This window comes from Monomorium pharaonis, chromosome 4, assembly GCF_013373865.1.
Source record: "Monomorium pharaonis isolate MP-MQ-018 chromosome 4, ASM1337386v2, whole genome shotgun sequence".
Taxonomy (NCBI): Eukaryota; Metazoa; Arthropoda; class Insecta; order Hymenoptera; family Formicidae; genus Monomorium; species Monomorium pharaonis.
This window is the reverse complement of record NC_050470.1, coordinates 2,211,041-2,238,056: the sequence shown is the minus strand read 5'-3', so window position 1 is coordinate 2,238,056 and position 27,016 is coordinate 2,211,041. Positions and strand designations below refer to the sequence as shown.

The following is a 27,016-nucleotide window of genomic DNA, read 5'->3' as shown; positions in this document are numbered from 1 at the left end:
ATGCAAGGCAGAAGAATGGGGAGAAACTGAAACGCAAGATATGGAAAAAAAAACAGGAGAAAAAGGGGGATAGAGTATCTTTTATAACGACTTTCCTGCCCGGTAATTAACTGTTTGCCAATTAATGAGTCGGCCGCGAAATCCCTCACCACACGGAGCTGGCTCGCTCTTTTCGTCTCGTTTGCGCAAGCACACACGTGTAATCACACGAATGTGTGTGTTTGCGTGTGCGTATTCGTGGTAAAAGCCGCATAAAGCTGGCTACCACGCCGGCAAATAATTACTCTCAGCTTGTTGTACTCCTGTATTCGCGACGATAGGACGTCGATGATGCTTTTACATGTCTCTTCTCCCCGTTCCGCTCCCCGTACCATCCACCATCCCAGCATTAGCGTGAGCTCGTTTAACGTGATTGCAATTTTCGTGCTTCCCGTAAACGCGAGTTAACAAGCCGGCAATCAATTTAATTTGCCGCGCTTTCTAAAAGTTTAGAAGTTTTGCTCGTATCTCTGCCTGTGCATTAATAACCGAAAGAATAGTGAGGCATGGCCATTAGAATTTAATTAAATAAAGGAGACATATTAAAATCGTTAATATTAAATATGTCCTTATTAAATAAATTATTGTACCGTGATATTAATAGCAGCAATGCACTGCGGAAAGAGTTTTTCTTCATTAATGTTGACGCGCGGTGCATTGTATCGTGCCTATTTATCGTCCCAAATTTAATCAAGGCATAATTACATTGAACCTAATTAAAATAATATCGATTCGACAATTTAATTTGGAAATTACAATTTTATTACGGAATACGTGTCAAGTCTCACCCTCGAGTCTTTTTGACGCAACGTCTTCGCGATAAGTACAGGTAGCTTACGAATGCACTCCCTCTAAATGGCTCAATTTATTGCCTTCGTCGAACGGCGTAGCTCCAGAGCTCCGGAGAAGCGGCAATTTTCGAGAGGCAAGATCGAAGTAGGCCACGAAAACGTGGTCGATCGGGCACGATAATACGACCCGCCCGTTAAATCGACCCAATTGCCGCAAATTACCACTGTCGTTGATTCGACAAACACGGGGATCGAGAGGCGCGCGCAAGAGAGATTTCATTTTCGGCGTGGTCACGGGCGCGGAAAGTGAAAGCTCTTTTATTAATAACAATTATAGGGAGGATCGAACGAAAACGACTCCGGACCTCCGGCGAAAGAGAGAGAGAGAGAGAGAGAGAGGGGGGGGGGATCCGACAGCGAAAGTCCCGGATGTCTACTGTTCCTTCACACACGCGGATGTACACGCGGCCGATACGCCGCTTTACCAAATTAAGTTACGCGCGACGCTCGCGTATAAATTATTCCTATAAAACGCATCAGTCATTCCTCTACTTTCTCCTGGCCGCGCGTACGCGCGCACGAGAAGAGATTCGGCAAGAGCGCGCAAAGAGATTCTTTTTAATCCCGTGAAATTGAGGCGGGCGCATTCTCTATCTATACGTATAGTGTCGTTAAAAAATTACAACTCACGCTACCGCGGGCATTTCGACCATTATTGATCTTTCCCGCTGGGAAAGATTTCACGCGGAAGAAATCTTCCTCTAGATTTTTATCCTGAAAAAGAACGGGAATTGTTTCAACGTGAAACGAGAGATCGTGGTACGGTTGTCTGTCTGTCTGTCTGTCGGGATAAAGGTTAAGGGAAACTACAAAAACCGAACGGATCTATTCGTGCAGTCGTGCAGTTGCGATGATTCTACCGCCGGATTACGTTATTGTGGAGCGAGGAGAACCTCGTCACGATCCGTTCATTCAGTCACGGACAGTGTTACGTATCGCCCTCTTGGGTATCGATCAATCGCACGTTTCGCAAAGCACGTCCCGCGTCTCGCGGAATCGTTTCGGAACGGGAACGTAAACGCCGGAGGGCGCCGCTCCGCCTTTTGCTTTCGTAAGGCCTCCGATTCGGTAGGAGATCATTACACTTCACGTATGCAAGTCTCATCGGCGGTCAGCTTTCACCCGGTAAACGCTGCATACGTCGGTCAGTGCTTTCCATTCGGAATGCAAGGTCGACGTCAACCAAAATTCCTTTTGCAGCGCCTTCTGGCCGAAAGAGTTAAATTTTCGATGTTTTCGTTGCGATAAAGAGGAGAGAGATATTATACGAGGAAGTAATACTCTCTTCTTTATCTCGTAACATTACACGTTGAATTTTACACATTAAATGCGCTGTTTCTTTTAACTTTATATAAATTGTAATTATACACACCGATACTACAAATTACACGAGTTAAAATATTCTCTTATAATTTTTTGAACAAGATTAAAAAATATCTTAATTATTATTATAATATAATATTATATAAAATTTGGATAAAGATTATTAATTAAAGATTAATTAATTATTACTGTTTACTTTAGTGTCCCCCTCAATAGGTTTTAAATTTGATCTTCTCATATTCCTACTATTTCCTCACCGCAAAGACAAGACATTACGTTAATGACTACATCTCCATTATCACAAAGTAACCGAGAGATTACTTTGCCTTGTCAAAACATCGGCACGACGTCACGCCCAGTTTTGGCAATTGTAAACTGATATTGCCTAATGCGGGCTACAAGAACTATGTAACACTGCCCGTATGACGAAGGTGAGAGTAATTTAGCCAGCCGACGTCTAAAACAGGCGAATAAAATTACCTGGCTCGCGCGAGGATCAATGGGCCTTGGGCGCAAACTGGGTCAATGCGATAACAAAATAGTAAGACATAGGCAGAAAATAAACCACCTTTACGAACTTGGCGCTTTCGCCCGCGGTAATATCGCGCCGCGGTGCTTTCTGCTCGATATACTCTGATTAATCTCAATTCAGTGGCATAACACAGACATCCCTTCAACGTTTCATTAATCGCCGGAGAGAACCGCGCACAATCTAATGACGATTAAAATTAGACGTGTCACAACTATCTGTGCGTTCAAAGTCTTACAATTCTGGGACACTAAACGATCGTAATCTTCTTAGAGTCTTGACATTTTGGAAACCTAGAATTTCCTAGCAGATTCTCTGTACTTGGAACTAGAATTCGTATATATATTTAGTTATCCTCACGAAACCTGGAGTTTGCTTGTTTTGCAGTAGAGATACTACACGTATATATTACAATTTCGTTTCTTTTTATTTAAGAATTATCAATTTAATCTGAGATATTAATTATAGCTTCGGTCTATAATTGCGTTTTAAGCCTGACAAACCCTGCAGTTATATAAAATTGAAAAAAAAAAATATAACTGACACTGAAATTTGCTCAAATATACTATTTAACCGACAAATTGGTATTTTCTTCTGTTGATTAATTACATCGGTCAATGTATTATTATTTAAGAATTATATGATTAATTAAAAGTTTATATGAAGGATATTTATAATTTCATTAATTAAAATCGTATGCAAGATTTCATTTCAAACACGAAACGTTAAATCAGTCGTATTCGGTGTACGTACTCGGATATTTTTTGCTCAAAAAGGCGACGATCCGACAGTCGTCTAATCGACCTCGCAACATCTTGCGAGTCACCGTGGCTACAAATTTGGCGAGACTTTCGTGCGTCAGCGACGACCACACGCTTCGCGCACATATCCGTTCGCGTACCGAACGCGTGCACGTAAAACACGCTTTCTCCCCATCTAAGGACATTTGCTTGAAAAATCCTCACGCCAGTTTTTTTCCCCCGCAGCCCATTCCGCATGCGATCGATAAATTTTCTATTTATTAAATGTACAACCGTGCGTAACGATCTGGTGCTGACTTCCGGTAAGAGCTCGCCACTTGTCGCAGCTGCTTGCGGGCAAGCACGCGCGCGCACGCACATATGCGTGAGCCCTTTATGGGCGTGAAAGTCGCCGATCACGCTCGGTGCCGTAGTATCATCTATCGATTATTCCCAAGTCTCTTTTTAAATGTTAGCCGCGATAAATCCCAATGACACAAATGACAACTCTTGCTTGTTGAGAATATGTAATAGAAAGAAACGCGTGGTTATGCGGAATGTTCCAGACATGTTAGAAGATGTTTTGAAAACAGAATCAACAATTTTAAAGATTCATGATAGAGATAAAATTTTATATTAAATATCTCTCTCGTTCGGCAAAGAGACTGCAAATTGTATAAAAATTGATTCCAATATTATCGCGTCCAATGTATCTCGGGTATCACTGTGTTATAAATCGACCTCTCCGTCGCCCGGCTCATCCGAAAGTTAATATCTTCCTGCAGAACAATTGGCGTACGGACGACCGGATAATAGCTTTGCTTTCGGTTCGTCACGCGCGATAGAGCAAACTCCAAGGAGCTTATCGATGGGTTGCAACCGGCCGATCGATCCATTATTCACCGCTCCTCAAAACCGAGATCGGTGCGCGATAGGATACACAAATCAATGTCGAAACTCAGCGTCTACAGAGACACGATCGATTTGCCATGATATCATCTCTCTTTTGTGATATCGGTACGTACTACACGTGTACAAACCCATGCGACTCCCCCCCCCCTCTCGCGATCTCGCTCGGCCCCGATCCGGATCGTATAATTGATTTAGGCTTTCGTCGAAATGCTTTTAACTCTGATTTGCGATGCGCGCACCTTCACCGGAGTTACGGCGTGCGCGCTTCCTGCTCGCGAGAGAGCGGCCCCATAACACGCCCACTCTTGGTAATTCGCACAGATTGATCTTTACGATCGCGGCCGCGTTTATTTCGGATCAGCTGTACTTAATCCGCGAACAAAATGACACGATTTTGGGTCATCGCACCCTGATCGCTTACACACGACTGGGATGTCGTGTGTGCGTGAAGTAAAATTCGTACGACAGCGCGAAGAAACGCTTTCAAATTATAATTTGTCAAATAAATTGTTGTCTCCCAAAGCACTCAATTAATCGAAGGTAACATCGAACTGTTTCCGTGTTGCAATAATGATAGGTAATATTTTCATATTAATGAATATGAGGAATTTTCTAATCGCCACCACGTGTATTGCTATTCATGGTCTAACATCGTTACGATACATTCAGTACATTGCGTGTACTCCCCGGCACTTTCCAAAGTAATTAACTACGAATTTATCCCCGTCACGTGACAATCGTTAATTACTATTCCTCTCGTTTGCTCACTGTTCGACGGACGGTCGCAAGAATAGCACGGATGCTTTCGTCCAGCGCATAGTAATGACCATATGTGCGAACGTGTCATAAAAGCCACAACGTGTGGATCAAATATCGATATGTCGATAGATTACTATGCAAGAATATCTATGAAAGCGAACTAACGTCTGTAAGCGTGTATAAACTCCCTATCGGCATTTTATTTATTTCCTCCAATCCAAGATTAAAATCTAGTTACGAGCAAATTGTTATCTGTTGCAACTTAATCACGCCACTTTCCTATTTATCTGTTCATATCTGAATTTAAACGAATTTTGAGTACTCTTGAAAATATTATCATTTCAGTTCCGAAAACAAACGGCAAACATTAGTATTATAGAAATCTACGCGCGAAATAACTAAGAAAACTTTTTGAGAACTTTGGAGAAACGTGATTGATATGTAAATCGTTCCGTTTCGAGCAAATTCTCAAAATTCCAAGAAACATTTAATAAGCTACTCTTGTCTACTCCGGCCCGGTCCTAATCTGATATTTCCGTCTCGAGGTCTACTTCAGATCTCTCATCGTCTATTGAAAAATCCTCAAGGGAGTGCTCACAGAAGATGCGACGAGAATTCAAAGATAGAAACTGTGAGGGAAAGAAAAATACGTTTGCAGATGAATAAGAATACAAAAATAGCGTAAAAGCAGCGGAAGTTATTTATGCAAATCTCTTTGGAACGAGAGTTACGTAAAATGCGAAAGTCAATAGTCAATAAAATTGGAGTTACAATTCTAACGAGATTAATTGAATTCTCATTGAAATAGCTCGTCGCATCTTCGCGTATCCGCGCTCCCTCCGTACGTGCTCCGTATCGGGTAATCTGATTTTGTACTCACGCTTTTGCTGTGACTCGTGCTGTGGTGCGTGTGATGAGTGTCGAGTTTCATATTGGCGCAACGATTAAGGGCGTGCAGACGCCGGAAAAGGCTCTGCAGCGAGTCGGCCTCGAGGAAAGGGTGGTCCTTGGCTACGCCGGAAACGTCAATCGGAAACTGATAGTCTGAAACAGAAGCACAATGGAGGATCGTCAATTTTCATTTTGCACTTAGCCGATTATTGCGCGTGATAAGATAAGGTATTGCGCTTACGCGCGTATTTACGTAAACGAAAAAGTACAGCGCAGCGATATTTGATAGTGTCAGAAATATCCGTCGTATCAATCGTGTTTGTTGCAAAAATGGCAAATTCAGGGTTGTTCGATTATCGAGTGCGCTAAACGCGCAGGTATACATCATGAATGAATCAAACTCGCGTCCATTACAGATTAATCTCCTCGTAAATCCGAGGATTCATGACGTATTGCTTGTACCGTTTCACGGGAAAAAATTTATAGTAAAAGTTACTATGTTCGATAGTAGCTACGGACCATAAAAAGAAATTTCAGAGAAATTATATTATATATATTGTAAGTACTATGGTAATTTGATGAAAAAAATAGGGAAAATTTTCATAATTACTTCTTTGGTCCGTTTTTACTATTTACCATGGTAATTTTTACAATAAAATTTTCTACGTGGAAAGCTCATATTTTTTTTTATATAACGTTTAAATTCGAATAAGAAAATTAAAACGCGTATTTTATTTCATGGTTCTTATTATGATCCGATTGGATTTTATGATATTTGTGAAACATTTCTCAATAATTAATTTTCTATATTTGTAAATTTGACCAAAATAATTGTATATAAAATCGAGCGAGTATTTTATAATATCAAACAGAAACATTTCTTTATGCAATATTATTTTATTTCCAGAGAGAAGAGAGAAAAATAAAGGAAATAGAATAAAAAGTGAAAAACAAAAATATACGAAAATTCCTAAATCCCCTGTAGCAATATACAGGCTATCTTTTGTTGCACATGAAACTGTTAAATGTCGTTGTAATATGGCTTCGAAAAATAAACGCCACGAATACTAATATTAATACAGACGGCTATTGAAGTCGTCCAACGATTTAATAGTTTTCGTTCACAATAAAAATTATAAAAGTTATTTCAGATTCCATAAAGTTACATAATTCATTTTGCACGTAACAAAGCTGTCACAATAAATCTTTGCGAATAAAATATCGACATTATTTTTCTCATATTTTCTGCAGTAATAAAAAAAAATTCACAATTAACAAAAATAAAAATTGGGATTTTCGATGGTACATTTTGTTCTTCTCTGCGCTATTTCTTCAGAATTTCTTCGTAAGTATGTGTCGCGGCGATCTCTCGTAAAAGTTCGGAAGATTTCTGTCACGACTTGCGCAACGTTGGCCTAGATCTTCTGAACCAGATCTTGGATCTACGATCTTTAACCGGGATTCGAGGATCGATTCATCGACCCTCCAAGTAGAACGACTCTTCGATAAGCAGAGCGAGTGTTTTTGTGGCATTGAAAGTTTTTCGTGAAAAACGTATAAATTCATTAGTTTCATATCAAAATATTATTATTACCTGATTTATTTGTTCGCGCAAAATGTCAAAAAAGGTATTTGCGTTGCCGCGATGTTCCAACGTTACAAAAATTACGGTTTCTCGTAAACAAGCTTGGCAATTAAAACAAATTCCGTCTACTGTGGGAACTATAAGCGCGCGTGTATGCCAGTCACGCGTTTATTTTCACTTATTAAAGCGTAAAGATGATTAACGACTTGGAACAGTCCCTGATGTTATTTGATAGCGGATAAATTAACCAGTTAGTCCGCTATATGTACTCCACAACGTTACATACTCCGCTTCTTCATCGAAATGCTTAAACCCGTATTTTCCAATCGTTAACATTTCTTCACGCCGTTGCAGGTGGTTTTTGCAGTATCGCACCTCTCGAATACGATAAACATGCCTCGCAGCAATTTCTATCTTAGGTTTACATTATCATTCACTGCACGCGTGATTTGATGCGTGTATACCACGTGTATACCGAATGCAAAACACGCGCTATTGCAAAAGCGCTCTCTACCGCTGGAAAATTTATCGAGCTTCCTCGGGCTGCATGAAGGTGTAAAATATATGTCGCGCCTGCGATATGGCAAGCAGTCCCGCATTCTAATAAAGCGTTGTCAACCAACGAGAATATAGAATGATGCTTGTGTCAATGTTATTCGATGAAGAATGATTTGATTCATCGCGCGCGTTGCTCAGATATATACATATCTTTATATCTTTCGCCGGCAACGCAATCGGTATATTTCTTAGCAATGAGATCGTTGGCCAAGGATTTTACGATACCATCGATGATAGATTCACGTTAATGATCGCCGTTCGCTTCCTGGATATACCAGTTATGTTTCAAGCTAATCATATTTTACCAGGAAATTCGTTGTGCTCGACTGTGCTCGTCTGACGAATCAATTAGCGTGCGAACTTTCACTCGTCGACAATGACGACGACCATCAGCAGATACCACCGATCTGTTTGCTCGCCATTGTAAAAACATGTTACGTATTGACACATTGAACCTTGCACGTACCCGTTTGTTCGCCTTTGCGGACGGCATTTTCGGTTTTTCTTTTCTTTTTTTTTTTTACTTTCTTCCCTTCCCGTTTCCATTTTTTATGTGCATCTTTCCTCTACCAAGGTTTAAAAAAAAAAAGGCTCAATTTTATAATGGCAAGCCGTTGTCGTTCGCGGGACACAAAAATTCACTTCGCGAGCGAGGGACTTGATAAATTTATCCGCCGGTGCATCGGGCCGAGAATGGCGATGTGATCGATCGGATCACGTCCTTAATTTATCACGCCGATCGTCAGACACGACACCCACATTCGGTCTCGCGTCGCTGGAATTCCACGAAGGATCGAGGGGATCCTCCGTGGCCGGACACGACCCGGCGGTAATATCCTTGCGAGATCGCGCGTTGTGTGCGCCGCGCTGTGTGTGCACGTGAGTCGCGTGATTCCCGTGTACGTGTCCGAGAGATGGGCGGCATCGGTATCGGTATTTATATCGTGCCTTGCGCCGACCGACTCGGGGGTTCAACTGGGTCAATTAGCTACTATTCATAGTGCGCTTCGATCGCGAGAACTCGGCTGAGTTATGATCAATCGCGCACTTTGTACGTAGGCACACCACGCACGTGTGTACCTACATACGTTTACGCTTAAACGTGCGCACACGCGCGCACCAAGTTTGCGTATAAACTCGCCAGACCTGCCGACGTATCGGAACCGTCAGTTTAGATCTGACAGTTTCGAAGCTGTTACGATACATTCGACCATATAATTGTAAAGGAATATTTACAAATTTTTGATAAGAGATTTCTCGGCATTTTAATAAAGCTTTCATAAGGTTTCAGGATGTAGGTAAATAAAACTTTATCGTTATAAAGATATCATATAAAAAAATGACAAATTTAAACAAAAATCAATTTCAATATTATCAATTATTCTATGATTATTTACAAATCAAATCTGTATTGGGCTATTTGGCAAAATTCGTTCGTACAATCCACAAGCGAAAATGTCTAAAAATAGTTACACAATCGTGTGTTGTCCACAGCGAGAGGAATGCGTACGCTATGATAGTTCAGACTAAATCTGGTTGTTTACCGAGCTGCATGTCTTCTTCTCCGCATTTGACTATTCTGGCTCGTCCCGGCGGTTAAATCACTCGGAATTTGTTTCACAGGGCTACGGCCGAGTGGATCGAGAGACACGCGCGCGCGCGCGACCCGCACAAATTGAATTAAAGTTTTATTAAGCCGCCGTTTGTGTGTCTCCCACGCGCACCGCAAAAAGTGAAAGTCCCACATCGTCTCGTAAGTCCCTCTCACGCCTAGTATCCTAATTGCTCGCGCCGGCGTTATGTAATTATCGATAGCACTGCGGTTGTTGTACCGCCGTTAGTATTAGGTAATTCGAGTGAACGCGTTGATATAATACGACAAATATCGAGCGATCGATCGTCCTTAACCCTTAATAAACGTGCCGGCATAAATGCTTAGAATCACGCGATACGCTTTTCTCTCACGTACATTTTCATTGAAGAACTTTCTGACGAGATGTATCGAATCTTCAAGATTTGCATTGAAACGTTTCAGTAAAAGATATATGTATATACTCTATGATATTAAAAGCGATTTTAACACCGGTTGTCTCGCGACGTATTATACTGAAACGTGCTGCAATGGTTTTCTGGTGTCTAATTGTGTTAAAAGAAAAAAAAAATTGTTACGGCCAGCCCACCCAGCGACTAACAAACCTAGTGGTTTGGACAGTAAACCGTTGTGTTCGCCAGATGTTCCCGTGTACACGAGGGGCATCAGCTGTTCGCTGGTCGTGAATACTTCGGGGGCGTAAAGGCGACTTTGCAGTTAGGACGATCCGTGCCGTTGGCCGGTTTTCCCTGCCATTCCTCTTCCCACTTTTGGCATGTGGGTCGCCGCATCGCGCGTCGCAATGTCTCCTGTCCGGCCGCATTGCACCGCGACATGTTTATGGGTGTCTCGACTCGAGCAACGGTCGAGCTCTACTGACTCACCGTGCGAAACCTAACGTCGTTCGAGAATCGCGTTTCTAACGAGTAATAAATACGCACACAGGCGCGCGCACACGACGGTTCAACGACCAACAAATCAAATGGGGAGGCGCACGAACCGCACCGGCGCGGCGTTTGCCGCTATTAATTTATCACGGCGATTAAACGCCCGAGTCAACCTTGAGAATTAAGGCTGCATTTCGACCCCGTTAGCGCGGTGCTCCGCGCGGGAATCGGCGCGCGATTCTCGAGCGAAACTTTTCCAGCAGTGCCTTCTTTTTCGTTTCCGAACACCTAATTAAAGGCTTCGCGGATTATTGATGGGCCGCGGTGTCGGATTTTATAGAGGAAAATTTGCCGAAGAGTTTGGCGAGCTTAATGGCTGCCTTCCGTACGGTCACGTGCGTGTCGCAAAGTTATTATTAGTGATAAAGGAAGAATTGTTTACTACGAGATCGGAAACATTTGACGAAATGACGACACTTCACAGCTGCATGAGAATAAATCGCATGTCGCACGAACAGTCGGATTTTGTTTATACTGTGCTGTACGAAAGGAATCGAAGTACACCGAGGAAAAAATGTTGTTAATTTAACTAAATTTTTCAACTAGATTAAATTTCTTCAGTTCAAGTATTTAACTTAAATACATAAAATACTTCAACTTCAATTTAAGTATTTCTATATTTGACTGAAATACACAAATAGTTGAATTAAAGAAATTTAATGAAGTTGACAAATTTAGTCAAATCAACAACTTTTTTCTCAGTGTATTAATAAAAAAAATTTTGAGTAAATACAAGTATATGGCGCATATATATTCAAGCTTAATCTTTAATTTCTTTAGCAGCTACTTTGAGAGAAATGTGTCCTCTTCGGATAATAATTAATAATTTTTTAATAGGCTCAAATGTTAATATTATTAACGTTTCAGAAACGATCAACTTCAACTCCAAACATAACCGCAGCTTTTCGTTACGAATTATGCGAATGTGTGTGGGAGCGAGTAAGGAATGAGCCAGATAAAATACTAATCTGAGGTAGCAGCGTCGTGTTATCTGTGCAAACACAGACATTCCTGGCGTTATGCGTCAGCGATAAAGGAATGCAACCCTTGACACTGTGTCGTGCCCATCGCTCGCGACACTTGCCCCGCGAGGGTTGCGCTGACGCCAACGAGACGCGACGATGCCTCTTATAGACATGCCGGTTTCATTATTACGAAACCGATGATAAGTCCGTCGCGAACAAACAACCCGACGCGTGCAGAGTAGCCAAGAGCGAGCGCATCAAACGCGCACTCATTGAAAACGTTGTTGTACCGCGCAGTTGTACCATCGGCGGCCGCTATCGTACCAAAAATTTATTGCGTCCCACGACGATCGTGATACACGAATGTCACGCGATCGTATTCGCGAATACGATTTGTTTACGACTTACTAATCGTCGCGATGCAAAATGACACCGCCTTTCGCGATCCTTTGGCGAAATTTGATTTCTCCGCCAGCGCAGCATTTCTGAACACAATGGAACAAAATATGTTTATGCCGCGCACGCACGAAACTGCGCATAAACCGCGCATCAAGTATCTTACCGCAAAACTGCGGCTGCGTAATAAATTCAGCAGTATTTTCAGGTCAATCGTAATAAAAATCCGCTGGAGTAATACGATACCGAAGTGAATTGTGATTATCAAATAAACAAGACCCGTGGGTGTTTGATTGCATTTTGCGTTGTGGTCTAATGCGGTTATTCAATTTCATTCCGCTGCGGAGAAGGTTATTAAAATAATTGCGCGAATGAGTTATCGAGCGGTACTCTAGCGGAATTGCGAAGCCGCATCGAAAATTCATCAATTATGTCGTAACACTATTATAAAGGTCGTATTGCGAATATATTAGATTTGTGAACATCATTATGCGGACATTGTATGTCAAATATGGTAGAATATCATATTGTTTATCATGAAAATATCGCTTTTTCATAATAAATTGTCATTTCATTAACACACGGTAACAAATAATCATCAGCACTCAATCAATTTAGAAAATATAGAAATGGTCTAATATATTCACAAATCGAATTATCTATTATTGTAGGATAGGTGGAATAGGATTTTCTTTTATTAAGTTCAGGGGTAACTCGACTCGGAGAAATATGCGTTAACCGACGGAAAACACTAATCGTAAGATCAGGTAATGGGCGTGTATGGATGTACTGGAAGGGGTAAGGGACGCTTAGGGCGGTTAGCCGAAAAATATTAACGGAAAATTTGAGAAATTTCTCCGGGGCAAGCAATTTTATTGCTTGCACAAGGAAACAAAAGAATGTTGGAGAAGCGTCGGATCTTATGTATAAACCGAGAGAAAAAAGGGTCTTTTGTCTATCGGCACACAACGCGTTACTTTCTTTACCTCGGCTTAAACTTCGTGCAGTTAAAGTGATTGTAATAAACGCAGTATCACTTACACATCAAGATTATTAAACCTGACCTTACTTTTCTTACGTATCACAAGTCGTATTATTATAGAGAAACCGCGATACTAAATGAGTAATTATTAATTTTTCCATTTGTATAGGTTTCAAATGTTTTATTTTGATTTTCATTTTTATAGGAATTAAATTGTTGTTAATAAAAAAGATCACTGGTTCAGACACTGGTCCCTCTCTTAGTTACATTATTATTTCAAATGTTTTATAAAATTTTAAATATCTTCTCTCAAATTTCTGCCCATTTTTAATTTAAACCAGCGCGATGATTCATGGTTCCCATAAGCACGACGATGTCACATTTAAAACTGGATTCGTATAGCAGCATCAAAGTATCAGTCGTGAATTTTGATATGCGTTTACGTAATAGTCGAGATGAGGCTCGAATCACGGACGTGGACATTATATCGGTATATAGAAGGATCTCCGTCGCGCAGGATTGTCGATGCCGATATTAAACGAAGGACGAGCGTTTTTATTTGTAGCCGGACTATAATTACGCCCACGTACCGCAGCGGTATGACATAAGATTGTCCTTTTAGATACGGGTGACTTCACTCGCGATTATTGCGCCGCGGGCAAACTAATTATCGGGATTTTTGCGCGGTTCGCCGCGGCAGGACGATACCAATCGATGGGCGTTCACTCCTACGTGAAAATACGAGCGCGCGCGAACCATGTACCGTGATTTTTTCCAACGCAAAAACTTTTATAATCAGAGGCTGCGCTGTTTTTGCGATTCATAACGTGGTATTTTTTTATGCTTCAATGTCGCAGTTATTTTTAATTATTTCGAATTTACTAATTAGAATTAAAAATCATTAACAAAACAAATTTTTTAAATATTATTTGTAGTAACAGTAGATATTGGTATTATTACCGCACGTTTCAATTTTACATTGAATATCTCGATAATATTTAACGTTAATGTTTATTTCTATCAGTAAATATTAATTTTTTATTAATCTCAGTTAAATTTGTGCTTTTTTTTCTTGGTAGAAATTAGTAGAAATGGACATAAATGTATTAATAATACGATTCGTTACAACTCGAAAATTTAAGCAAGTACTGATGAAAAAGAAGCATTTCGAATAAATACATTGGCGTTAAATTTATGCGAAAAACAAGGCGCACAAATCTTAAGTGACACACGAGAGAAAATCTATAATTTGCACGGTAAAATCGTAATAATGTCGGCGAATGCGCTCGTGCTCGCACGCGAATGGTTAACGGGACCTAACATTTCATCTCTCGCCAAGAGGTCTCGTTTGCGAAATTCGCGGATTTTACCATTTAAGCCGGAGTTATTGCAAAATTTTCAATTCCCGGCCGGAGCGGCGATTCCGGCCCATAGATTGTCGCAACATTGTTGCCCGATGGAGCGTGGCAGCGCCCGACAACAGAATGTCGAGCACACACGCCGCGAGAGAGCCGAGAGATAAGATAAAGGCTGTAAAACCGCGCTCGTAGACGAAATAAATTGCAAAAGGTGTAAATCAGACGATCGCGAATGCCGATTTACAACCGCGCGCCTTTACCTTTCATGTCACCGTCGAAGCACCGTCGGCACATCCGCGTTGACCGCTGCAACTGGCCGACAGACTTCTCCCGAATCCGACTCCGTGGAAGAGACGCGGAGCGACGATGTCTCGTCTCGCTCTCACAGGAAGGTGAGGAATCCTTTGCGACCAGCCTCATGGCTATCAGCCAACTCCTAATCACACAGTCATGGTAGAGTAGCGCGATCGATTGATCGCCTAGGCGTGCCTGATTACGCGACGATCTACGCCCAGATCCACCGATTGATCTTAATCGCTCCTTAATCGTGTCGGGAGGAAATCTCTCTTGCGGTTAAAATCTCACGAATGATCGATGAATCGCGTAGTTTCACTGGAGAATCTGAACTACTGATTCAATAAAACGGAATATTATAGAATTCTTGGCGATCGATAAATTGATATATATTCGTGTATTAATAATACTTTTGCGCCGCGTTTAAAAACTTGATGTATCGATCGATCGTCTTCGGTCATCGACACTCGTCATGCTTGCGAGAGAAACAGGAGCATCGCACCGCTGTGCTGTTTGCTTCGTACATACCTCATCATACTTCCAGATAGTAATTATCAATTCACTTGTTAATCTCCTCAAAGAGTCATACGCTCCCACAATTTTTCCACTATTTCCACTATTTTTCACGACGATTTTTCCCCGCACGGGGTATTCAAACTCCTTTTCGCGGTCACTGTTCAAAGACCGTCGACGCTACTTGCGCACTTGCGGGCATCGATCGGACCACTGGCCTTCCGCTTCGGCGCGGCACTTGCGGAACGATTTATTTCCAAAAGTCTCGTCCCAGGACGTGGAAATCGGAGACGTGCGACTTGGCGGCGCGTGATACGCACTCACGCAACTCGGAGTAGCGAACGCTGAATGGCGAGATGGCACTCGTGCACGGGCAATCGTAACTCTCTTGCGAACGTGCGATTCTCTCACCGGTCGGCACTCGACTAGCGGATCGTCGGCGTGCAGCGGCTATATTAGAAGAGAGGCTCGGCACACACGAAGAACACGCTCTACCGAGCGAGCGGCCGAGAGAGGGAAGAGGCGTATGGTGGAGGAGGGGAGGAAGAGGTGGTAAGAGAAAGAGAGAAGAAGTCGTATCCGAGGCAGCGATGCAAGTTTCGAAGGCTTCTGCCACAGAGTCACAGCTGTGGAGGGGACGAAGAACCAAGAGCAAGAACCAATCGTACACTGAGCACTTACTAATTCTTTCGCGATTGGCCCTTACCTTTAATTCTTCAGCTCCTCTGTAGCGGCGGCTACGTAGCAGAAGTCCGAAAACTGTAACTATGACCTGAGGGACAGCCGGTCCCAGAGGAGGGGACGAGTCGAACATACAAACGCAGCGAAGAAGCGTGTGCACGGTGAGAGGCACGAGTATTCGTACGAGACGGGGAGAGGATGCAACCGATGCATCTCACGGGTGCATGCCCTGCACTCGGCTTCGCTCCGCGCGACCGGATAGCATGAGAATAAGACGGATATCCCCGGATGCATGATCCCGAGATAAGTCGCGGTACCGCAAGGAGACGATGCCTATTGTCGCTACGTAATTTGCTTCGATATCCCGAGAGAAAAATAAATATGTCAGCAAGGTATAAGTGCCTTTTGACGAAACCAAGCAGAATTTCTTAGTATTATAGTACACGGAGAGAATTTTCTTTTAAAAATTACCCTTTTAAAAATTTACTAAAACTTTGCCATATTTTATTAAAATTTTAATAAATTTCAGTAAATTTTAATAAATTTTGTTATAAGTATTATAATAAAAGTAACCTCTTCAAGGTTTACGTTGTCTCACAATTACCACAATTTTCAAAGTAATTTTTAAAAGAAAATTCTCTCCGTGTAAAACTCGAGATGAAATTATAAAATTCTACAAACTTTACTTATAATTTGATAATTCTCACAATTATGATTCATTCCTTTTTTAATAGACATACTTATTGAATCTACCTGATTTCTGTAACAATGAACACAATAAAAACTCTTTTTTCAATGCATCTTTTTTCCTTCACTTTCCCTCAAATTTATTATTTTTTATCTTTTTCTTACGTTAAACTACAAATTCTTCATAATACGTAACAGAGCGTCAATAAATTAAAGGGTTTTGAAAGAAAAGTAAGTGACGTATAAATAACGCAACACTGCCGAATACAAAGCGGGAAAATCCCCTAACGTCGGAAGCTAAAAGGGGTGACAAGCCTGAATGCGCGTAGCTTACGATCGCCCGAAATACACGTCTAATTTTCGCGCTGCAACGCAGCATCTTTCCACTGCTAACGCCCGCCGGAGAACAAACGTGGGGAGAGGTTCTTGTACCGAGAAAGTCTCTCTCACAGAGACGGTCGTTGTTTTCCAAAGGGTTGTGCTCCAAAGCGCTAAAGTTTTTACTGGGTCACGAGGAGAGATGTGCATTATTCGAAATAGACGCATTTAAAATGGAAATGTAAAATAAAAAATGCCTATTATATATTATGCATTTAAAAATAAGAATGTAAGGCAAATATATAAATATAAATATAATAATAAAAATATTTTAGAAAATCATTTTTATTTTATAAACCATTTTTTAAATACCTATTTTTCATTTTTTATTTTTAATAGGTATCAAGAAACAATTTTTTATTTTGTATTTTCAAATAAAAGAGTCCCAATAATTTTGTATTTTCTATTTCAAATGGATTTAGATATTCGAGTTGCACATCACGCGATTCCGAAAAAAAATTCTCGACACGCGCCATTCGCTACCGCGACTTAATGTCTCTCGTAACGGAGCCTCCTCGAAGACGTACACGCGCGCGCGTCAACAGTATAAATTATGTCGAATATAGCTCGCAGTTCTGCGAATTACGAACTTTTGCGTAGCCCAGGAAAAAAAAAGCCGGTGCCAAAAGCCATTTCGATAAAATGACGGACGATAATCGTCGCCACGTAACAACCCAAACGTTCATCTCGGAGAAAGAATTGAGGCTTCTCCCCCCAAGATTATCGCGCGGACGATTTAACTCTTCTCCAAGCGAGCGTGCATTGTAAGTGCCTATTTGAATAATCGCTAGCGATGCTATTGTCCATTGTCCACGAATAAAGCCGGGCGACCTTAATGCGCGTGAAGGCAATCGCGCGCGTCGGCGTCGTCGCAAGTAACATCACGTGCGAAACGAGACGGCGAACGGCTTAACTCGCGACGGTGCAGGTAAAAGACGCGCGCAGCCACTCGCGGCGTATCCCGCGTGCTTGTTAACGTGGAAACGCATTGCTGCATTCAATCGGTGTGTCCGAGGATGCGGGGCGGACGGCACTAAAGCAACGCGCCGATCGTGTCCGCGCGAATTTCTCGCTCCATCAGACCCGGGAGCGGCCAGGAGCCGGTCGCGAAGACAGTTACCGCGTTAGCGGGAAGCGCAACATTTGCGCATCATCCCTTCTCATCTCTTTCGCTTTCTCTCTCTACCGAGATCCTATTTGCGGCCCACCAACGACGATGACGGAGGCACCTTTCGTGGAAGCGTCGTCGTCGTCGTCGTGGTCGGTGTTTTCGTGCCCGTAGAAACTGTGTCTTCGTGTCATCCGTCCGTACTACTGCTTCCACTCGCGTTTACGGGGTTTCATTTTCCTCTTCTCCGCGCGATATACGCGCAGGAATCGAGCTTCTCGCTCGGAAGAGAAGCGAGAGAGAGAAAGATCTCGGAAGCGCGAGTTAGCGAGAATTTCCATTCTATTACTGGAGAACGTCGAGGAATGGATGCCTCGACGCCTATTATTTTGAATGTCGCGATAGTTCGGGATTATTTATACGAGCTATGCTTGGCATAACCAGAACCAGTGTATACTCCTTTTGATAGTTTGCGAATTAAAACTTATGTACGCGTTCGGAGAAGAAATTCTCAAACAAATTCTCTTTGTCTTTCACGTATACAAAAGTACACGGAATTTCGAAACTCGCAGCAATGTTTATAATTAAAAAATAGTTTTTTAAAATTACGTTATGTATGAAGAAAAAAAAAGTGAAATCGAGACTCACATTGTTTTAAACAATTGTTTCGTTTTTTAGGACATTTTATAAAGTCTCCGTCGTAAGAATTTCACTTGGTTCATCTGATTAAAGTTGCTTCTTCAATAGACTGATATTCGCAATTGAATCTTATTTCAAGATCGTCTTAAGTAATATCCTGAAATGCTAATAGTCTCGTCATCTCACGAGATACGTTTGTATTTCGCGGCGGCTGAAGTTAATCGTCCCGCGTGTTTTGTCAGCCGCGGCGTTTCTGTCACGCGGAAAAATCTATTCCCGCGAATCTCCCGCGAAGCCCACCTACGAAGATCCGCGTAACAAAGACGGAAATTCGTGGAAGCGCCGGCTTCTGTGCGCTCGCGGACTTGTAAGAGAGACGCTACCGGTCGTTTCCTTTGTGATGCTCCCTCCCGCCCGTGAGCTACACTCATCGATTCCATTAAAACGGCGATTTCGCCTCTCGTGGTCATTGCGGATCTTTGTGCCCCGAGCGCGAGAGAAGAGCCGGCGCGGCGCGGCGTTTATCCAGGTGCACGCTACAGAGGCGCTTGGCCACACTCTCCGAGTTGGCTTACCCCCAACAGATGTGTCAAAGACCCCTTTGCTTTCGGCGGGATCTACGTACGCACCCTGTGGACGACTATTCCTGGCGCGCCGCCAAAACCTTAGATGGCCGATTCGCGGGATTCGCAGATCCATTAGGACACGGACGTCGATTTGGGATCCCGTGTACATGTCTCTGTTCAAAATTCTTAGACCGGAGACTAATGTAAGGAAAAGGAACGCGTCGCTCTCCCGGTAAATCGCATCTCGGTAATCGTCCAAATTTATTCCACTGCGATTTCTCCAAATGAAACTGCATTAATTACGTTTGTGCGTGCGATTCGTTCATCGCCGATGCATTTAACGTGAGATGATACATTACACGTACGTTTGATAAATCCTTATCGATCTTTTTTTATATTTATTTATTTCAGTTTCAGTTCCTACACCGAGAAAAATAGTTTAATTATATCAACGAAGTACATAATTAAATACGTTTTGATAAAACTAATAAAAAATTTTAATTATAATACATAATATATAGAAGGCAAAATTTTATAATAAATTTTAGATTGTTTGGTGGATTACAATAATCTGATAATTTTTGACAAGATTTCTAAAATCGGAGGAAATTATTTCAATTATTCTACGCGTGCGTGATACATTGCACGATTTAATTTCACATATCCCGTGTGTGCTAAGCCATTGAATCAATTAAGAGATCTGGAATAGCCATCGAAATTTATTTGGGGAAATGTCTCCGAGTAGGAAATGACAATATCAAGGATAATCTACGGCGACACATAAGCAAGCGCGCTTACATAATTACGTTATCGGACGCCAGACGGGCTGACAGCCGTCCGTCGAGCGCGAAATCGGCTTCCTCGTCACGAGAATACACGGTGGCACGCTTCAAATAGCCGTCGGCGTGCACATCCTCGGTTCGCAGCTTCCCGAAATACGCGCGGGTAAATTATATCCTTCCCGGTAGAATCGGGCAGTCTACCAACACGTCGATCTTGCGCGATCTCGTTGTCTCCCCGTGTCGCGTCGGATTTGGAGGCCTCGGTATCCCGTGAATTCCGGGCGCGGAAACGCCTGCCTCCGGAGCGATTTCCTAGGTTCGGCCATCTACGGATTTGGCAGCGCTCCAGGCTATTGCTCCCTGAAAACCTGGCGGAGGGAAGGGCGGGCGGAGAGGGGGAGAGGGGGAGGTTGACTGACTTTACGGAGAACCACGTCGAACGTTCCATCGCCGTCGCGTCCGTGTGTCAGATTGGAGTTGGTGTGCGTACGTAAGACGAGCTGGGACGCACCAGATGAGTCAGGCGAAATCTTTGATCAGGACGGGTTATTTCTCGGTTAAACGTTCGCCGTCCCTCGTCTCTCTCTCTCCCAGCCGAATCTCACCGACGGAGCGAAACGGCACTCGCGCTGTAATCTAGTCTAATTGCTAAAATTGCACAGTGTCCCGCGGATGACAGTGAATTATTCAGTTTCACTTCTGAGGCTGACGATCTACATTCGTTTCAGCGGAACGTGAATTACCTACGATTCCGAATAATGTGTTTTCTATGAAGGAAAAGAAAAACGTACGACGCTCAGGCTAGACTAAATGTGAGAATATAAAAGTCTCCGGGCCAACGCGGAATTGAATTTAAACACGAGGGAAATTGTGCGGTTTACTGTACACATCCTACAATTGCACGGAATCATAATAGTATCTCTTTACTCTGAGGATATAATTAAAAAAAAAAAATGAAAGTGTCTCTCGGTATTTATGGACTAGCGAACAAATGTACAAGCAGAAAGTCACCGTTGTACATTTCAGAATTAATGACAAAAGCGGCAACGGCGACACGACGAGAAACACCAGATAATCCTGCCCACATCGCTAATACTCTTTTGTCTGGGCGAGGGGTCTTCGTACGGGGGCGAAGGTTTCCCGAGGGGTGGTTTACATTAATCCGGTTTGTACAGTAATTCGTTACGACGAATATAGAGGTGTGGCTGGTCGCGCGTGCCGCGGCGTCTCCCGAGTCTCGTATAGAGCCGTCCTTCTCAGTATATTTAAGCGTTTGCGAGCTTTTTCATTTTTCAACCGGTGCTCAATGTCACCGCTCGAAATAACCCCCTGTTGCACGTACATGGCGAACGTGTAACAAGCATGCGTCGCGTATTTGCGCGAATAAAGGTAGGCCCAGCCCTATGGTGCATTTAACATTCATTGAGTCTAAAAATAGATATGATATATATCGTATAATAGTAGCAAGTTTGTTATAATGTATTACGCAGGATTGGGTAAGTTAATAATATATTTTATTAACCAAAGTTGAAGTTACTAGCTTATAAAATTAATTCAATTCCGTTATAATTAAATGAAGTTAAAGTAAAAGTTAATTTTAAAAAGCATTATTTACTATTTAGTATATTAAACCAGAAAGTCGTAATTTTTTTTAAAGTTCAATTATTCGAGCAGTTATAATATGAATCGTCAAATAAATTTAATATTTTATTTGTAAACCAAGTTTATATATAATAAAATAACAAAAAACATTGCTTTTTACATAGGATTGTATTTTTCTTTTACAATTTTTTCCTTTTACGCAGACACGTGCACTTTATTAGGCTATTTTTACATTGTAAATTTTTATAAAAAAAGCTTTTATCTAAAAAAGTAATGTGTTTAAATATTTCGAACGTATCGGAACGAAATTAATTTGTTCACTGTAATGAGAGGTAAACTCGGTAACAACTCGTCCGACGACTCTCCCTTCGCGTCGAGAAGGATCAAACGAATATCGAGTCGAGATATTCAGATAGAATACCGTAGGAGGTCCTGCCTTCCATCGCACGTGACGTCAAGCAAATCTCGAACCGAGGCCAAGTATTTTCAAGACCAGGAGTTCGTTTCCAAGTAGCCTTTAAGTCCCACCGTCTAGAGGTGTCACGTGACTCTCAAGAGTTTCAAGGGTGCATTACTCACTTGCGGTCGCAAAGAACTGGTGCACCGACCGACCGAGCGAGCACGTTCGCCTTTTTTTCTTCCGACATCAAAACGACATCAAACGACAACGATAATACGGGATTACTCGGAAGAATGGTCATCGCGTAAGGGAATCGATTCCCGCTGACGTCAGTTGATGGATCATTGTATCAAAAGAGAGGGAGGAGAGTGGGGGCAGAGATAAAATAAAGAATATAAAATAAAATAAACCAATAAAAGCATCGTTCATCAAAGAAACACTAAAAGGAAAAGATTTCATTTCCTCTGGGCTTATACTCAACTTTTATCCACCTATCGTTATATAAAAGTAAAGAAATAATACTTCTGAGGTTTTATATAACAAACTTGTAACCTATTCAAGTGATAAACTTTGAACATAAAATGAAAAATGTTGATACGTAATGAATTTTAGATCCACAATTAAATGTACATTTGCTTCACTTTTTATATCAATTGCAATGCTATGTGAAGAAACTATAATTATTGTATATAAATAATTATCAGAGTAAACATTCGTGAAAGAGTATAAATGCCAGAGGAAATAAATAATTTCTTATTTGATAGGAAACTTTGCCTCGATTCTTTTAGCAATATACCAAGATAGTCAAGTTCGACAAATAATATTTATTTAGTTTTCTAAACTATTCGATTTTACAGTTCAACAACAAGTTAGAGCCTAAAGTTCAAATTCTTTCGAACGTTACCGCGGGGGCAGTTTGCGATCGAGGCAAGTGCAACTGAGACTTTAATTCGCCGAACGTTCGCGGGCGCTCGCCCTCGTCTCGCGACAAGTGGAATTAGCGTTTCGTGAGAGACGGCGCGTCTGCGGCGCGAGTACCGCGAAATACAGTCACATAAATTAGCGAGCGCGTGCGTCTCCGGCGAAAAAGGGATTGGCTGAGCACTTAAGTGCCGCGCGTATAAATCGCCCGCCCGCGCGCGCTCACCGGGGCGAATTTACATTTTCGCTGGCCGTCGAATAATTTATCCCGGGCGAGATTACTTTGTCGCCGGCGCGTGCGAGCAAAAAGGAGGGAAGCGGTTTGCGGCGGGGCAGCGCGACAAGAAAGGGTAGGAGGCGAGGAAACCTGGGGGAAATTATTCGCGAACGATCAAGCCCGTTTCTCGGAGACGGCTTAATCGTCGATGCCTCGCACGTATCGTGGAAAGCGGCGATTAAACTGTACACAACGGCGAATTTTGCTGGCCGACTTCGTTGGCTGAAGCACCGAATGGAATTTATGGGACTCGAGTAGAAGGAAAGTGAGAGACCCCGCCCTTGATGGCATGGTAAAATTCGCGTCTCGCAACGTCTCCATATACTTTTACACCATGTTGACCTTCGTGTTCACCGTGGGATGGCTCCTACTTGTCTCCCGTATTAACTCGCTGGCTTTTTTTTTTCGGTCCAGGTCCCATCGCCGTTTTTCCACGTGTGTCATCGCGGAGAAGGAGCTCACGGTTGAAAACGCGTTGCGCAGGCGATGACGGGATCGTTACACGGCTGTCGGGCGCGTTTTCTGATGCGCAACGCGCACATAAATCCAGTCCGAGTTTCGCAGCATCCCCTCGAAAGAAAGAGAGAGAGAGAGATGAGACTCGTGGTCTCCTCTGATTTACACCGGCGACGGCCGACGACTTTGATGTTCGTCGATGGAAAATGGCCATCGTAAAGTAGCGCGCCGCGTGTTTCGCGGAATCGGTAACGTAACGTATAAGTTGCGGCCGAATTAAATCTACCACCAGGCATCTCGCAGTTATGTTACTACGGCGGTCCATATTTCCGGGTATGTTCGGCGAGGAAGAAATCGCGCGCGGAGCGACGTTCATACTGCGTATCTGTTTCTCCCCATGCCGGAGAAATGAGGAGCAGATGCTCGTGAGATGCGAGCGATCATCACCGAAATAGACACGGGCGATATTCGCGCGTTTGATTCAAGAGAGAGAGAGAGAGAGAGAGAGAGAGAGAGAGAGAGAGAGAGAGAGAGAAACTCGCGCCCCCCGGCGCCTATCTCAGCGCTCGACGCCCGAGAAATTCTCCGTTTTCGCGTTGCATAATTCTCGCTTGTGCGCTTTGAAGCCTTTGCGGTAGATTAATCGGATGAAATCTAACATGGAACTTGCTTGCCGAGGCATTGGTTAGACCGATGTTGCGTACTCGGTAATATAAACTCGAGCTTAGTCTTAAAATTTAGGAGCAAGCTTCCATCACCAGGAAATGCTGAAATCCTTCAGCAATAAAAGCGCCTCGAAACGGCATTAATTTCGGGAATTATTTAGTTGGAACGACCGTTATCTAACTGCGGGAATTTAAACGAGGTGCGTTTAAATGAAATATAGAAATTAATCCTCCTGCCATTTTATATAATGGGCACCATTTTCTGCTTTAATTTCAATAATTGAAGTAATTATTGTCTTCTAATATTTGTTTTTATATTTATTTTTATTTATGTCAAAATTAATATTTTTCATATTTACCCTTTCCATATTATTTGCTCTGCTTCGCGCGCCAGTTCATTATCACGTTTTTGACATCCGGTCCTTCTTTGACGATTTTGGTATTATTTTACCTTTATTTTTAAATGAACTCGAATTTAAGATTTAAAGTAAAGCTTCGAACGTTCAAAGTTGTCCAAATTAACAGCCTTAGTGCACACGCGTCGAACGGCGGTCTAGCGCGTCGCAATCGCGCGATATAATCCCGTATTACTTCGGTCATTGGGAACGACTGGCCGGTTACACGCTGCTAAATCACGGTCGAATTTATTTACGTCGAAGAGTAACGGGCGCGCCGTATCGGTTGCAAGAGAGGAGAGGCCCCTTCACGGCCGACTACGATTCGTTCTCGTAATCGCTCCGCTCATTGAGGGGGTCTTCCCTCTCCCGCCCCCTTCGCCTCGCACCGCGGGTGCTTTTCAGTCCGATATCCTTTATACCCCACGTAATCAGATAGACGTAACGACATCGTTTGTCATTACGAACCAGTTGTAACGATTGCCGAGCGATTGGTACATCGGTCCCGCTCGCTGCACATCCATATCACGCCGCGCCACGAATGCAGACGGCTGGTGATGGACGTTCCCCATTGCCGGCGACGGATTATTAACTGCTCCTGTCTTATTAAATTAACCTCTACTTTATTTATCGGGGAGCTGGAACCCGCGGTACGTTTCAGTATAGTAATTAATAGGCGATAACAGCGGCGCGTTGTATATTGTTGGCGCCCGCGGTTCTGTGCCTTTTTGCCTTTCTGCTCTTCCCCCTCGTGAACTTTTCGGCGCCAATTTACATGACAAATAGCCGCGATTAGAATTACGTACGTATATAAAATGCGTCAGCAACGAGACGAACAACTTCGACAGGGTTGTCTTAGCGCGGTGGAAATCTGGTTGGGTCATTGAGAGATCGCAGCTCTGCTATTGAACGCTTCAATCCTGAATGCTCGTCACCGGCAGAAGGCGAACGCACCAACGCACGAATTCGAGCCGCGTATTCCGCTGTTACGTAACAAAATATAACGCCGATGTCATAACGCGTGCGCGCGCACGAATTTCGCTTATCGAGGTATCGTATCACGAGCCAACAGCCGTATGACTAATTGGCTGTGCACGATGCGGACGACGGCGTGGACCTGTGCCGGGTATCTTTTATTGGCATCGTCCACCGTCGAACGACGTTCACGTGAACGAGCAAAAAGTCAACGGCACGCTCGCGATTAGACGTGCGACGAGGGCGAGACGCGTCCAAACAGGCAGATAGCGATTTATTGAGGCTGGAGACGGGGTGTGATCGATCGTCCCCGCGTGGTTCACGCTAGTCACGCAGCCACTCGGCTGGAGATGGCTTTCACGTAAAACCGAGATACGAAACCCGCTTGTGCTCTCCTCATTGACAACCGTAAAGCGCTTTGTAGAAAAAGCGATTGGTTACGTCGTTGATATGTGAGATATGACGTGATACGCAATATATACCCCTATCTCATTATATATTCCCTTACCCGTTTAATGTCGAAGTTCATCCGTTATATCAAAGAAATTTGAGAAATTTTATATTTAATAAGGATCAGTTTTCTTTTTACTTGAAGAAACGAGATATGAATCAAATAAAAGTCATATGGTTTGTCCGCGTCGCCATTGCCCCGACATGCTCCTACTCACTCCAACGCATTCTAATAGGTTGGCGTCATCGGAATCAACGTATTGGAGTGCATTGGGGTGAATAGGAGCATGTCGGGGCATGTGACGCGAACAGACCCATAGTTTCGGCGAAATATCATTTCCATCTTTTTGTTATTCTCGACATTTATAATGTCAAAGGAAAAGCAGCGGTTTCCCGTGGACATGTGTAAATCCATTAATCAATCTTATCCTTCATGTGACATGAATATAAAAAATAAGTTTCTATACATAACTTTTCATATTCCGCAATAAAATTGTATAATAGATATTTGTGCAACTAGTGCGATAAATTGGTTAATTGCCCGTAAGCGGGATATGGATGTACGAACCGAAGGCAAGTGTATCTACCTGCACGAGCGGACAATAGTCGATCTGCCCATACAATATTTTTTGCTGCCTGTGCGTTGAAATATTGGTCCTTTTGTGTAAAGTGACATGTGAGAAAAGAATCATTTTTGTAATTCTGCAAGCACGAGTTGTGACCGAGAGAAATAATTGAAGAGGCAAATTTTTTATTCGGCTATTTTTCAATGTCACTGAATTTTTCAAGTTATCAATCATT

General features: G+C 42.7%; 1 protein-coding gene across 2 annotated transcripts in view; it reads right to left on the bottom strand.

Moving 5' to 3' along the window:
- Positions 1–27,016, bottom strand: part of LOC105830700 (rho GTPase-activating protein 7) — a 221,307-nt gene that overhangs the window by 18,736 nt on the left and 175,555 nt on the right. For both annotated transcript variants that reach the window (XM_028189375.2, XM_036285229.1), the window contains exon 10: positions 6,034–6,197. In XM_028189375.2, coding sequence (XP_028045176.2) covers positions 6,034–6,197 — 164 coding nt within the window. The remainder of the gene's footprint in view (positions 1–6,033; positions 6,198–27,016) is intronic.